Here is a 16851-nt window from a genome sequence, read left to right as displayed (position 1 = left end):
GTTAAATAGGGCAAAGAAAGAAAAAATGAAGGCGTGTTTGTAAGTAGGTGACCAGTAGAGCAGTATTAGTCATCCTTACCCATGACTGATCACAATACATCTGAAGCTCTCGCAACTGCAACATGCAATTTGGAACCTTGTCTAATAACAGGTTTAACTTCCCTGGCTGGGTCTCAGGGGGCTTTGTGTAAATTAGTAGGCACTGCGAGAAGAAGAGAGTTTTGTTGTTCCCTCAGACAACAAATTATAATAATACCAGGTGTACACCGCGTGAAGGTGAAGTTTAGTGAAGGGCCGAGTGGAGTAGCTAAGTCTGGCTGCAGGACGCTTTTCAAAGAGAAAGTTACTTGCTTCACAGAAGCTTATTACTTCACAGGATTTGTGACTTGCAAGGCACAGGCTCCATTTTGGTTCTGTAAAAGCTGTATATTTCATTATAACCAGTTCTCCTTGTACAATACAACAATAGGTGAATAACACCAATAGTTTGCAGTTTGAAATGTTAAATGTTTGTGAATATATATATATTTGTGAAAAACGGTTACTGTGTTCTCCGTGTGGTGGGACAGACAGGCAGACACACAGATGGACATGCTCAGTGTAGAAGAGTCTACATTTTGAATAAGAACCTTAAGAAAGACATACCAGTAAAAGTTTATCCAGTCCCTTTTTTAATTATTAAAACTTTAAAGCTACTGTATTGTTAAAATAAAATTCTTACACATTTATATTATGTAATTAATACAATTAGAGTATTCACACAGCACACATTATCAGTCTTGCCCAATGCAGTACAGTAAAGCTGAGAGATTCAAGGATGCACTGCCTACTTTATATAAAGCTATGATCAAATTATCAGATCAAACATTATGAATGTAATACTACTGATTACTGTATGAAATGTAAACAATAAACCCAGATCTAAAAAGCTTTACACAGTAAAAACCCCATTGTTTAGACAGAAAACCCCTCTGCTTCAATGAGCAGACTATACTTTACAAAAATATGTGACTGTGCATTAGAAGCACAGGTTCACAGAAAGAGAAAGAAATACTTCTATTTTGCTGTAAACAAAATTCATCCCCCTGGACTGCTTTAAAGACAAAGAGTATAGGTTAATATTCACAAGGCATGCTTAGACCAGGCAATGCAAGACCGTAGCTGCAAGAAGCATGGGCTGTAAAACAGTTTAGAGATCTTTATTTATTCATGTATTACTTGAAACCTCACCATGACTATACACAAATTCAGTAAATGAGAGTTGATAAGCCTAGCTAAACATCTGTTACTTACACAAATGTACAGTTAAAGTCTAAAACATAAAGCTGTTTTATGTCACCAAGACCTTAAGGCTGTCTTTCAGGTTAAAAACATACAAAAAAAGGATGTGAGAATCCCAACGGTGTCCCCAACAAAGATCAAATCTAGCTTTGTTTTCCTGGTCCAGAAAGCCAGATTTTCAGTTGATTTAGAAGGGAAACGCGTAATGGAACTTGTCTATGACGAATCTTTATTTAATTAACTTGTTTCAGAGCTCTTGCTTTGATGTGTAATCTTAGACTGTAGTAATCACCCCATCTCCTCCTCTTTTTGTTTTCAAGAAACCACCCTCCAGCCACAATGGCTGGCCCAAGCTCTCCGGCAGATGCATATTGTTTCATCCTGACAGTAACACAACACTGCAATTTTCCAGTCCACCTTATCGGAACTAAGTCTTATTATCCGGAAGTGAATTTCCCCATCACCCTACATACAGAGAGACAGGCCATTTCCGAGCCAGACAATGTGCTTTAAATTGTTGGATATTTTGCGGCCACCATAACAATGCTTTGCTAATCACTTTGTTTAGAACAGCTGCAAGATGACTTCTATAATGGACTAAACAGCTGTATTGTGAGTGCCTACCAATGCTAAACAGCCTGCTCACATATTTTATAATATTCTGAAAGATATTTAACCATATATGAACATAAGAAAAATAAGAACGTTTACAAATGAGAGGAGGCCATTCGGCCCATCTTGCTCATTTGGTTGTTAGTAGCTTATTGATCCCAGAATCTCATCAAGCAGCTTCTTGAAGGATCCCAGGGTGCCAGCTTCAACAACATTACTGGGGAGTTGGTTCCAGACCATCACAATTCTCTGTGTAAAAAAGTGCCTCCTATGTTCTGTTCTGAATGCCCCTTTATCACATTTGTGACCCCTGGTCCTTGTTTCTTTTTTCAGGTTGAAAAAGTCCCCTGGATCGACATTGTCAATACCTTTTAGAATTTTGAATGCTTGAATCAGATCACGGTGTAGTCTTCTTTGTTCAAGACTGAATAGATTCAGTTCTTTTAGCCTGTCTGCATACAACATGCCTTTTAAACCCAGGATAATTCTGATCGCTCTTCTTTGCACTCTTTCTAGAGCAGCAATATCCTTTTTGTAACGAGGTGACCAGAACTGAACACAATATTCTAGATGAGGTCTTGCTAATGCATTGTAAAGTTTTAACATTACTTCCCTTGATTTAAATTCAACATTTTTCACAATATATCTGAGCATCTTGTTAGCCTTTTTTTATAGCTTCCCCACATTGTTTAGATGAAGACATTTCTAAGTCAACATAAACTCGTAAGTCTTTTTCATAGATTCCTTCTTCAATTTCAGTATCTCCCATATGATATTTATAATGCACATTTTTATTGCCTGCGTGCAGAACCTTACACTTTTCTCTATTAAATGTCATTTGCCATGTGTCTGCCCAGTTCTGAATGTTGTCTAGATCATTTTGAATGACCTTTGCTGCTGCAACAGTGTTTGCCACTCCTCCTATTTTTGTGTTGTCTGCAAATTTAACAAGTTTGCTTACTATACCAGAATCTAAATCATTAATGTTGATTAGGAATAGCAGAGGACCTAATACTGATCACTATGGTACTCCACTGGTTACCTCGCTCCATTTTGAGGTTTCTCCTCTAATCAGTACTTTCTGTTTTCTACATGTTAACCACTCCCTAATCAATGTGCATGCATTTCCTTGAATCCCTACTGCGTTCAGTTTGAGAATTAATCTTTTATGCGGGACTTTGTTGAAAGCTTTCTGGAAATCTAAATAAACCATTTTGTATGCTTTGCAATTATCCATTGTCGATGTTGCATCCTCAAAAAAATCAAGCAGGTTAGTTAGACACGATCACTCTTTCCTAAAACCATGCTGACTGTCTCCCAGGATACTGTTACCATATAGGTAATTTTATTTTTTTTGAATAGTTTTTTTTAATTGATCTATTAAACCATTTTGGCTATTTTGATTTAGATTTAGATTTGTCTACTTTTGGGATGTAATTGTTTTGCGCCTCTGGTACTACATTTTTAAAAAACAGCCATCCTTTTTCTGTGGATGTTTTCTCTATTTTACTCCAATCTACTTCTGTTAGTCTCTGTTTCATACCTTCATAGTTTGCTTTTCTAAAATTGTAAACCTTAGCTTTAGTCATTAGTTTGGGGGTTTTAAAAATCACTTCAAATGAGACCATGTTGTGGTCTGAGTTTGCCAATGGCTCTCTGACCTCTGTTTTAGGTATGTGCAAAATAAGAGACAAATATCTTTGGGTGTAAATGTATGGTGCACACAAGCAGAGAATTTCTGTTGATTTAATAAAGCGTACTGAGAACAGGGTGAACAGCAAAGAGATGTAATATTTGATTACAAAATGCAACTGATTCAATTAACAAGTGATTCTGTAAAGAAAGTTTCCCAGAAAATATATAGTTGACTAAGATCAATGACACTTAGAGAGAAAAGAACAAAAAGTGCACCCACACTGGTGCAGTCACAATCAAACCATAGATGATGCTTCAGACAACATCAAGTATAGATTTGCCTTCTCAATCACCAGCCTGCAAAATCTACTTGGCCTATCATGTAGACATCTTCTGAATTTAGGGAGCAGCTTTTTTTGTTACAGTTCCTTTAGAGACATCCAGGTTTAGGAGCCTGCTCCTTTGTGAGCCATTTCCATCAGGTGTAATTGTGGGTTGTATATTCCAAAGCCATCACTGCAAGTTACATCAAAGACACTGGTAAGACCTTGAGTTAAGAAAGGTGTGATCCAGCCTGGGAGAGGACATAGTTACAACACCACTGGCAAATAATTACCATTGGAGTATACTGCCTGAAAAAGAAAATAATTGATGAGTCTAACACACATACAAAGAGAGTCACTTGCTTCCCTAAAGCTTGTGGCAAGACATTGTCGGCATGTTAAGACTTTTTGGGTTTGTCTACTGTGTGGCATCTGCGTGTAAAAAGATTACATCTTGAATGCCAGCAATGAAGGATGTAATGACTCAACAAATGCAATAGCCTTCTGCTAACGCATACTTTTGGGAAAAGTCAAAATCCCGTAGATTTCTGACAAGTGGTTCACTAATGCTTGATCAGTACATGAAACATCGCTGACGAGTGTGGGAAGTTATAGTCACTGTTTCCTATAAATAAATAATTATTTTCAGCTGCTTTTGATACACAATTACAGTTACTGGTCTGTTGGGAAACTTTCCAAATCATCTTCTCCGCTAATAAAACCAGTGTGAATACTTTCTTTCAAAGTCACAATTGACATTGGGGTCAGTCAGTTACAGGGCAGAGTTCTATAGATCCAATGCAGGTACAAATGTGTTGCAATCCCCCCCCTTCTTTAGAATATTAACAGTGTGTTATTATTGATTAAGAGTAAAATCAATATACTGTATGGACCATGCAACATATTTCTTTGCTGTTTGTTAGGAGTAAACAACCCATAGCGAAATACAAGTACAACAAAAAATGTCTGGGGTACAAAAATGTGAAAACAAAACATGCATGTTTAAACTCTTCTGTTATGTAATTATACTAAAAGATTTATATATAGTATACACGCCCCCCCCCCCCCCCCCTTCGGACTGTTAACTATTATACATAATCTGTTCCAGATCAAATAGGGTCCAGAAAAGGAAGAAGACCTTTTAAGGCGCTCACACTGGCTTCTTGTAATTTAGCCCATAAAAAAATCTTTGCTTGCATGTATTACTGAGAAAAGCTGTTTCCAGAGGCAGCCTTAAGAACTGGGAAAGTGTAAACCTGTCTTTCCACTGGCTAGGTTTTTACAGCTCAAAGTGTGGACACTTTAGGAAATACCCGTTTCTTTGCTTTCTAATCAGAGGTGCAAATCGAAATGAACCATCTTTCCACCGGCTTGCCGGTCTCCATGTCTGTCTCTCCTCTTTTACCAGAATACAGCCGCAGGGGTCCTGTGTAGTTCTTTGATGTCACAATTGAGGTTTGATGACGACAGCAGAGAAAGGAAGCAGCAATGCAAAGGCTGCCTTTATCTGGTGGTGGAGATCTCACATCTCGTTGTTTGGCTTACTGAAGTGAGGGTTTTTGGTCAGATTGCTTCCGAAAGAACTTGACAGAAGTGGAGGGCCGGAGAGCTCTTGTAAAGAGTTTGTTCTGGAGGGTGGCAAGTCGTCTTTTTTTCATTTTCTTTGTTATTTTTATAAGGAACACCCCGGCCCAGTTCTTCAGTCTGTGGGCATGGGAATGACACTGATGTGGAGGAAATTGTCCGGGTAGCTGAGATGTTCGCTTAGCCATTGGAGTGGTGTCTCAAGCACTGGCTCAATCCCATGAATCACCACTTGATACTTCTTCTCACCATCTACAGAAAAGACACACAAAGAGTGATTAGTGGCAACATGCATGACAGAAGTTTTAAAAAGCCTCCCGTGTATTACCACATCTTTGGGATAAGTGAATCATAGTTTCCTTGAAATACACACAACTATTCACATGAAAATACAGCTAGTTTTTGACACTATCAGCCTGATTTTCAAAAGGGGCAGGGGAAAAACAGGTCGCAAAACACCTTTGCGGCACCAGGTAGGTTCTATTTCAGAATCGATACAATTTTGCAAATAACGCCTTATTTCAAAAGGTACAAAACACCAAAATACACTTGCAAATTAAGACATGCCCCCCTGGTGTCTTATTTAAACTGCGACCACTGACAGGGCTACTGAGCTGTAATCTACAATGGAGGATATTCAAGCGCTTCCAATTCTTCGACTGCAGCACGAGAGGGAAGAGAGGAGGAAAAAACGACCCTACCTTAAACCCAGAATAGTTCGTCCCCGTCAGACATTTCTAGATCTAACTCTAAAATAAGTTGTGCGTAGATATAGATTGGATATAGGCACTATAACAGAGCTGTGTGATCTGCTTATGTCTGATTTATAATCACTAACAGCCTGCAGTCATGCCATACCTGTAAAGGTTACTGTAGCCATTTATTTTCATGCAAACGGGTGCCCTCCAGTCTTCTACAGGTACTGACTGATGTCACAAACACACTTTTCCGTAGGGCACGGGTATACACTATTTCCAATTGGGGATGTGGAACAAAATAAATCCAAACACATATATTATCAGTTGTCTGGCTTCCAAAACATGCTAGGTGTATAGATTGCACACATGTTGCAATATCCCCAGATTCAAAGAATGAAAACATCATCATTCTTTAACTGTGCAAGTTTTATATGATGCTCAATGTATTATCATGGATGTAGTTGCCAAGTACCCTGGCTCATGCCACAACTCATTTATCGTGGAGAACAGTGCCTTGTTCAGAAAATTTGAACAGGGGCTTATAAGTGGAGGCTGGCTAATTTTAAAATACAACAAATACATAATTAACATGTGACCATTATTATTATTATTATTATTATTATTATTATTATTATTATGTCATTTAGCAGAGGCTTTTATCCAAAGCGACTTAGAGACTGGGGGCTGCATCACAACTGCTGTTCTGTACTTTAGGTCCCAGAATCGTTTTTGGACTTCTTTATTTGACCTTTTTATGGAAGGTTGTGTTTATTTTTTCGGTTATATCCTTCCGTATTTTAAATTTGGCAGTGGCTCCGGACCTTTTGCCAAAAAGAGCAATTTTACGTGCTAAAATCTCATCGAGCAATAGGCTAAGAATGTATTTTTCCTTTCTTTTTTCCCATTGTTGCGACGACATGTGCACTGCCTCGTTGTTAACCAGTTAAATAATGGTCTAGACTATTGAAATGTGACTACTTGGCTTGTTAATGAACCTGAAAATCAACTGTTGTTTCAATAAAATCATTCATAAGCGGAAGTCGCAAAGGGCATTGTGAGTAGGAGAAGTTAACCTGCCCCTGTTGAAAATCGAGACGTATAATTAGGTGGCAAATTTAAAGTGAAAATGCATTTCTCTCTAAAAATGCACCTTCTGAAAATCAGGCTGTAGTTGCACAAAACACCAACAATATGCAGATGTTTATGACTGTGCGCACCTCCTCAAGCTTTAATACACTAATTGGTCAAATCAACTGAATAGAGCCCCATGTGATCACAGTATCCATCCCTATATCCACTTTAAGACCTGGTAACGTTTAATTCCAAGCTTTCACTAGTTTACAGGACATGGTCAGCCGGACCCGAGACAGTTTTTAAACAGGTTCACATATTACATTATTATGACTGTCTATTGTAACTTGGTGCTGTCATATGAGAATGCATACCAGGTACAAACATACATTTTTATGTAACACATTTTTAACTGCCCCTAAGCTACACATTTAGACAAATATTTCATGTTATAAGCACGGACAAAAAAATATTTTATCTGACCTACTGTACTGAACATATGATTGATTGTTATAGATGGCATACCTTTAAAAATAACTAATACCAATAAGGTAGAGCATCAAATTACTATTATTTAAAAACAATGAGTTATTCTTTGTGTCATATGCAACAAATGCACATTTTACATTTCACCTACAATAAATGAAAATGTGCTTATAAAAAAGCTGCTGACAGCATCCGCTGCAGTCTACACCTGGTACAGCATGAGTTACGGGAAAATGACAACATGATTCAATCTATAAATACAAACACATACACATTACCTCAAAGGGTTCCACAAGCCACTTCCTATTTCATCAAAAGGGCAGATTTGCAGTGCATGCTTTTTTTTTTTATTTGTTTATTTAGCAGACTTTATCAAAGGCGACTTACAGAGACTAGGGTGTGTGAACTATGCATCAGCTGCAGAGTCACTTACAAATACGTCTCACCCGAAAGACGGAGCACAAGGAGGTTAAGTTACTTGCTCAGGGTCACACAATGAGTCAGTGGCTGAGGTGGGATTTGAACCGGGGACCTCCTGGTTACAAGCCTTTTCATTAACCACTGGACCACACAGCCTCTTATATGCTTAAGGATAAAAACAAAACACATAAATTTGTGGGCAGCTTAGACTTATGGTAAACACTGCTATCATGTTGAATATTGCAGACCATGCGATGTACTCTCTCACACATGCTCTACAAGGAAAGGATAAGATTCAATGCAGAGCTTAAGTAGTTGAGATAGACAACAAGAGTCTAAAGCAGAACGGGTTGAGGGTAAAGGTACACATTCCTTCCATATGTTATGTCCAACGGAATTTCATTAAGCTCAAACTATTTTGTGTACATGATGTCATTGTGCGCTGTTATACCCTGAATATCGATAAGGTCTAGCCTCAGAAAAGTTCTGTGTGAAGGAAAGATATGAAGACATTGATAAAAAAAGAAATACTGTTCTCCACTTGAATTCAATATGAATCTGTGGCAATGTCAGTACATGTTACATTATTTATTAGCTACAAATTAAAGCTACTTTTTTTTTTTTAACAGATCATCAGTGTTTAAATTAGTTATTGGCTATAACCTAAAAAGACCAAGCTATAAACTTCTACTTGTTTTTCCATGCAACTTTATAGAAAAAATAAACTAATAATTAATTTAAAATTGTATCTGTTACTATGTGATTGGTAGAGAAGAAATGTAAAGTCTATATTAATTCTATGGTCTCTGACTGCTGTTTTTAATTACAATGTAGTATCATTTTGTTGAAACTGTCATATATCTTCAGTCATCAGTGGCTTATATTTCTTATTTTTCAGGGCAACTGAACACACTATGTTATTAAACTGCCCAAAAGTCCACAACTGTAACATAACTGTAACTGGGCAGCAGTGTGGAGTAGTGGTTAGGGCTCTGGACTCTTGACCGGAGAGTTGTGGGTTCAATCCCCAGTGGGGGACACTGCTGTTGTACCCTTGAGCAAGGTACTTTACCTAGATTGCTCCAGTAAAAACCCAACTGTATAAATGGGTAATTGTATGTAAAAATAATGTGATATCTGTATAATGTGAAATAATGTATAATGTGATATCTTGTAACAATTGTAAGTCGCCCTGGATAAGGGTGTCTGCTAAGAAATAAATAATAATAATAATAACTTCAGAACAGAAGCTCAATGGTTCTTGATTCTTGACAGGGGTAATATGCTCATTTGTTTTGGTTTTAGTTCAAATTCTGGCAGCAGAGTTTTGAACTAGCTGTAAACGAGACACCACTCGTTTAGGAATACCAGTAAACAGAACATTACAATAATCTATTCTGGATGAAACAAAGGCATGCATTAGCTTTTCAGAGTCAGGTACAGAGAGAATGGGTCTAAGTTTGGCTATATTCCTCAAATGATAAAAATAAACTTTAGTATTTTTTTTAATATGAGACTCGAATGATAAATTTGGATCAAAAGTCAAAATTCCTCATTTCCAGTTTTAGATTTGATGAAAAACTGCTGAACCCTAACTCCTGTAAATCAATGCTTTTTACTTGAAACATCCAACACTTTATATCAGCAAGGCATGCAACTAATAGAGCCCCAGTACATGGGTTGCCTGGACTTACAGACAAGTACAGTGGTGTCATCAGTGTAACAATGGAAGCTAACTCCATGTCTGCAAATAATGTCGCCTAATGGCAACATATATAGAAGAAAATAACAAGGGGCCTAAAACAGAACCCTGAGGAATACCGCAGATAACTTCTGATAATACTGATCATACATCATATAAACAAGCGAATGTTATAAGTGTTAAGCTTTTAATTAGTATACAAGCCAATGTTTTAAAAAGCTATTACTCCCTATTACTCCTACATACAAACTCCAAACTTCTGTAACAAGCTCATTAAAGAAATAGTTGTTTGCTGTAGCAAAAACAGCAAAAATCATTTAGAAGGCATTTTTATAGACTGCTTTATAGAACCGCATAAGTCAAATTTGTGGGCTGATTTTAGGCTGCTGTACATTAACTTCAATCCAATGCCAGTTTCCGTAGTCGGATGCAGATAAGTGCAAAAGGTTAAATTCATCTTTGCAAACCCCGTTTTTCACCAACCATTTTCTACGTGATCTGTTTGCATTTTGCTAACTAAACAGAAAAAAACAAGACTGCTTTCCAGCAGCGCACAACAGCTGTATTTTATTTCTACACACGCAAATAAGGGCCAAATTAAAAGCAGGTTAAATAATGATGAACTGCTTGACTGACCCGGGGGTGTCTGGACAATGCTTTTGCTCAGCATCTGACAAATTCTTTAACTTCTCCGGTGTTGATCAGCAAAAATCCAACTAATTGAATCCATGAAAAAAAAAAAAAAAAAAAGACTGCCGTCTTTGGTACATACATCATGCTGAAGGATTTGTGTCTCTGCTACGGGGGGAAAACTGGGAGAGGTCAGGTCAGGAGAAGGGTTATGTAGAGTCCAGGATGCCTGCCCGAAGGTTCTCATCAAAAGTTAATTTTAAAATGTTAATTCATCTTCAGACGGAATCATATTGCCCTAATGTTTCCTGGTGCAGGATATCTGACAGTCATGATGCATAAAAGAATAGATATTGAAAATTCTGAAGAATTCCTGAATTGAGGACCAACAGAAAGGTATTACTTGCACAGACGTAAGATTAACCTGTAGAATTCATAAACATATACAGTATTTGTCATTTAAAATGTAAACATTTACTGTAGTTTCATAGTAGTGGCCGATATCATCAAAAATATGTTTTGTGCTGGTTGAGATAGAATACATTTTACCTTGAGAGAATCAGCAATTTACACAATAGCACCCAGGAGGGTGTTTTTGCTGTGCAAAAAAGGTAATTAACCAGAGACGTCAAGGAATGGTTACTAAAGCAGTCTCAGACTAGATCTTCTTTGAGTATATGTTATTGCAATGTTAGTAACTTTTGAAAGTTAGCTTATAATATTTTGGGATCAATCAGCTATTAGTAACAGGACAGGCATTGCTGGATCAATGGGTACATTTACTTATGTTCTTCTAAAATGCCACCAACAACAGCGTTATAAGATAAGCCCGAGTTTCAGTCGCTGACACTGTAGCAATGGGGTTACTGTTGTAAAACCTCTTAACACTTGTTCATTAAAGCTATACACCTATGACCTGGGGCTAGGTGGGCTCACTGGCTAATTCAATCGCCTTTCACTTGTCTGGGGGCATAGATTTGAATTCGACTTACGGTACATAGGTTTGAATGTGGAAATTAGTTTGGTGGCCTCAATCACTTTTCATGATTAGCTAGCTAATCCTCAAAAAATGCAGTTTTCTATAAAACTATATTTTTATGCTAATAAAACTAATAAGAAAGGTAGGAAACTGGTAGATAATGTATTCCTACTTAAGTACCACCAAATGAGACATATAACCTATTGATCAGACAAGGCTTTGGAGGTGCACCCAACTGGAAATACATGAAGTAACCAGAGAGCTGCCAGTCCCTACGTAATCACTGCGCCACCAGCTTTGGGAGAGACCGCAGAATGATAGAAGTGAAACGGGAAGATCGGAAAACAGAAAGGTTAAATAACCCTTAACAGAGATGTTATGCTAGCTGTTCAAGCCATGGTATCAGATTTGTTTAGCACACCCCTACATAGTTACCATACATTGTGCATTTCTAAAACTGTTTGCAAACTTGCAGTAAGGATATTTAAATCGAGTTTCAAAACGTCACTCTGCATTATGTTATCAGTGGAAGACTCTTTCCTGGCCTTTTTAATTAGCGATGCATTACAGCAGCCCTTCAGACCAACGTGCTTCCTTTTAAACAGGCCGTTTGTCATACTGGCATGCTGTGATTACCACAGGGCAGCAGGGAGACTTTCGACAGGGTCGGGGGGGCGACTTGTGATTTGCTCCTCGGGTAATCTAGATGGCCTGCTAATGAAAAGCATTTTGAAGGCACCTCTTCATCATTTTCTTGTTTATATAGCCCCTATGATGACAAATACTGCAGGATTACAGTGTCATGGCCGTGTACATTACAGGGATAACACTTACCGAGTGCACTACCTGGTTTTACTCCACACAAGTGAAATTTCTGGCACACTGCAAAAGCCAGACATGTGCATCTGCTCTCCATTAAACATATGGTACCAATCACACAAAGCAGAACTGAGTTTTAAAAGGGCTTGAAAATTCATAATTCCTCTAATTCAAGCATAACCCTATATCCCTAGAAAGAAATCCAAAATGTAAAATAGCTCATATCCAAACAAACAGCAACACTGGGGGATGGGCTCTTAAAAAGTAAATTTGAAGAATACAGCATGGGGTTATTGAGTTATAGTTTATGTGCTGTCCTTGTATGACGGAATGCCAAGAAAGGGTGTTTACACCGTTATGGTACACCAAAGCCAAGCCTGAGGGGAGTTATTACAGAAGCCAGTCACTCTGGAACAAGAGAAATAGCCCAATGCCTATTATATAATGTGTAAGAAAAAATATACAGTAATTGTGTGTAGCAGGTCTGGAGTAAGATATTGTATAGCTAAAACATATTAGACAAAAGCAGACTGTTTCTTTTTAAAGATAGATCTCTGTTGTAATATGTTTGCTTGCATTTAGTCTGCTGTGTAGCTATTATTTCAGTTCTTTAGATCCAGTTTTGTTGTTGGCTATTGTATTATTTCATATTGGTCTGACATAACCCTAGTGACATTTAGTTATACCTTTATGTCTGTAGTGTGATGTACACCCATACCAAGACATGCTGCAAAGACTGATCACTCTACAAGGCATACAGTGAAGTGCAACTACTGAACATATGTTATAGAACATGCTTTAACATGCATATACTAAAAATTGACAGTAAGAACAAAGTTCCAAAAAATGAAGTAAATAAACTCTAGAAGGTAATCCTAACGGATGAATGGCTAAATATAGATATTGTGGTCTGATTTTGATCTTTTAACACCTATTTCACGATTCGCCACAACGACAGATCAGTAGAATATGGAACCTCTGGAACAGTGACTGTTTCCCTTTCGACAATTTTCCTGTACAACCTACCTCATTGTTGAGATCATCCCACCATATCCTCTCAAAGTATGACTATGTACCTCAGTTCTTAAAACTGAAACCTGTAATTCAGCAGATTTAGGGTAATAGAATTGTGAAGATTGGAGGGGGCTAACCCTTAATCAGGCTAACCACATTGATGGAGAGATTCTTACTAACTTGAAACTGAAAGTCTTGTTAACTTCAAACTAGCCATTACCAAATTCCAACGAACTTGTTTATGGAGGTGACACTGACATTGCATCATCTGGACATTTGCACTTTGGTTGGTAGTTACACTTCTCTTGCTTTATTCCAAAATGTAAATTTTTCTTTTTCAGTCACCGGTACCTACTGTATTTAAAGTACATTTCTGTTCCATTTTTCAGTTACCTATCTTTTAAAATACATTTTCTATTCCACCGTTAGTCAAAAAGAGTGTAAAAGCTCTGGGCTTTTTTTTTTTTTTAAACCATTCAGATGTCAAGGTATCAACCCCCCTTCGAGTTGTATTATGATACCTAGTCAGAGCAAGAACTGGGCTGTGTGGTCCAGTGGTTAAAGAAATGGGCTTGTAACCAGAAGGTCCCCGGTTCAAATCCCGGCTCAGCCACTGACTCATTGTGTGACCCTCAGCAAGTCACCTAACCTCCTTGTGCTCCGTCTTTCGGGTAAGACGTAATTGTAAGTGACTCTGCAGCTGATGCATAGTTCACACACCCGAGTCTCTGTAAGTCGCCTTGGATAAAGGCGTCTGCTAAATAAACAAATAATATAAAAGAGAGATAACCTTTACCTTCAATAGGATTCATTTCAGCTTACCAAACTGGTTTCTGCCTGTGAAGACATTATGGAAATGGCAGCTAAATACACAGTTTACAGTACAGTGGAGCATTTATCAGGAAATGCCTGTATAGTAAATCGAATTAGGGGATACGTACACAGAATCTGTGAAGATTAAACCAATTAGTTTAGTTTCCAATCAGTTATAACAGATTTTGTGACCTATACGGAAATGTATCCAGCGTTTACTCTGCTTTTCTTCAACATAATGCAATGGGATTTTGACTTGTGCTGTTTTGTGTGAAAACAAAATCAGAATACATCCCACACAATTGCTTTCTACCACTCCAATCTTCTGATAAGCTGTATGAAAAGTAATGATACAACACTGCTATTAGCCAGGGGGTAACATCATCCTAGAAGTATGTAGTCTCAAAATAACGAATGGGTTTTATAATCCCAAATAGCAGGCATCCTGACACTGGGAATCAGTTGCCTCAGCCTCTAGTTATAAAGCATGTATAAAAACAAAATGTAAAGTACACATTTGTAAGCTTTTTAAAGCTTTATCCTCCAGCGTTTATATAAGAAAAGCAAATATATTTATAGACCAGTACTGAATAGTATAGAATTGTTTCAATCTCTAATCCTGGTGGAATGACAGAATGAGCCATCTAAATGGCAATAATATATTTATACTGTAGATTGCTCTGTTGCTACTTTACCAAGCGACAGACAGCTACTGTAGTTTTACATGATATGCTGGTTAAGTCAGAGGTATCATATTATTCATATACATTTAACAGTACAGATAACTTTATAATGAGTGGCTCACTACAGAATGTCAGGGTTCTAGATTATGAATTGTTAAAGTTTTTTTGTGTTAGCATCATACATCCCCCACAACAGCAATACTGTAATAACAACACTACAGCTATTAGTATCAGTATCAACATCTCACGGTGATCTACATCAACTGTACATACATATACAACGTGTTGGTGATAGTCTCAATAACTTGTGGAAAAGAATGTTGTAACATGTATACAGTAAGGAGGCAGTGTGGTCCAGTGGTTAAAGTCCAGGGCTTGTAACCAGGAGGTCATCGGTTCTAATCCCACCTCTGCCACTGACTGACTGACTGTGTAACCCTGAGCGAGTCACTCAACCTCAATGTGCTCCATCCTGCGGATGAGATGTTAAATCAATGTCCTATTGTAAGTGACTTTGCATATAATGCACACTTCACAGCCTACCTCTGTAAAGCACTTTGTGATGGTGGTCCACTATGAAAGGCGCTATATATAAAAATAAAGATTATTATTATTATACAGTAAATCATAATGTACATATGTAAAGGCAGACAGGCTCTTCTCAAATACTCTCACTAACTTGTTCCCATGTCTTTATAAAAATCAATTGATCCTATTTTCAATGCCACATCCTTACCCTGTTTAGGGATTAATTACAAATCATGGCAAATAGTATTTTATATTTGCAAGCAATGTTTGGGCATTTTAGCTTTTTAATTGTTAATTGTTTAGTGTAAGGGACAGTCGCAGCCTGAAAACTCCCTGCCTGTCTTTAGACCCTCTAAAATCCTAGTTCCTGCTTAATTGAATCTCATCGACTGACATACATGCCATTGGAAGTCAGTTACTTATAGCCGTATTTAGAAGCTGGTGACTTTTCACCACAAGGTGGACAACACATTAGCCTTCTGAACAGAGACATGGAGGACATAATCAAAGTCTAAAAAGGCTGTCCTCATCATGATTCTAAACATCATCATGTTGTCTAAATACTAAAAAATATTAGCTTTGTGATTTTTAACCAATGCCTTTTTTATATTAAATTGTGTGTGTTTTTCATGTTCCAACACAAAGCTGTACATAATTACAATTCATCAGTATTTCAGCACTTCTAAAACGGCCTGTGGCTTGGAAAAGCAGTTGATATGTGTGTCACTATGGCCTAACTCTAATTATTATTTGATTCGGCTTTCGGGAACCCAAGAATATGAGTCGGTGTAATGCCCGACATTGTTACATGAAAAGACACAATGCTTTTTTTGTGTTTCAAAACTTGCAGCTTTGAGATGAGAGGACTCAGATGAGAGGACGAGATGAGATGAGAGAGCCTTGTGAAAGACAAGTTTCTGCCAACTAGCCCTTGATGGTTTAACAAGTAGCCTGACTCCCTTAAAGGAAAGTCTGATTTAGGTCGAACTTTCTTAGCTGAAATTTGCTCCCCTGGTTAACTGCGCACTTGTTTTTCTTGGTAAACGCCTAACAGTTTCAGTTTGTGCAAACATATGCACAGCCCCCAACAAGTCTTGGCTCCCTGTCATAACTAAGAGACACTTGCTTCTTTTCCCCACAATCCCACTAGAAAATAAAGTTGAAATACAATCAATACTCCCAACAGGTATCAATTAACGGGGCAAAATTCTGTTTGAACTCCGTTTCACAGCCTCTGTAACTAAGACGTGAAGATAGTGGCTCACCCCATTGGGTTAACGGTACACTGAAAAGCTTTTAATCCCCATGTGAAACTGAAATACAATAAAAAATAAATAATAAATAAAAACTACCTGCACCAGTGTCGTTAAAAACTAGTCAATATGTAAATACATGCATAGAGCCGTTGAGCAGTATGTATATCAGACTTCTGTAGTGTTCATAAACATATTGTTACACATATTGCCTAAATTTTCCCTTATGCACAAATCACAGGCAAATTGCCCCATCCACAGTAAACCTGCAACCTGTTAACTGGATTTACTCAATTTAGAACTGTGATCTTAGTTCTACT

The 16851-nt window shown here is 37.7% G+C and overlaps 1 protein-coding gene across 2 annotated transcripts in view; it reads right to left on the bottom strand.

The window, feature by feature from the left end:
• Positions 1-3600: 3600 nt before the first annotated feature.
• LOC117410566 (autophagy protein 5) overlaps positions 3601-16851 on the bottom strand; it is a 63698-nt gene continuing 50447 nt past the window's right edge. For both annotated transcript variants that reach the window (XM_034017192.3, XM_034017193.3), the window contains one exon: positions 3601-5687. In XM_034017192.3, coding sequence (XP_033873083.3) covers positions 5551-5687 — 137 coding nt within the window. In that variant the 3' untranslated portion in view covers positions 3601-5550. The remainder of the gene's footprint in view (positions 5688-16851) is intronic.

Source organism: Acipenser ruthenus, chromosome 6 (assembly GCF_902713425.1).
Source record: "Acipenser ruthenus chromosome 6, fAciRut3.2 maternal haplotype, whole genome shotgun sequence".
Taxonomy (NCBI): domain Eukaryota; kingdom Metazoa; phylum Chordata; class Actinopteri; order Acipenseriformes; family Acipenseridae; genus Acipenser; species Acipenser ruthenus.
This window is presented reverse-complemented; position numbering and strand designations above follow the sequence as displayed.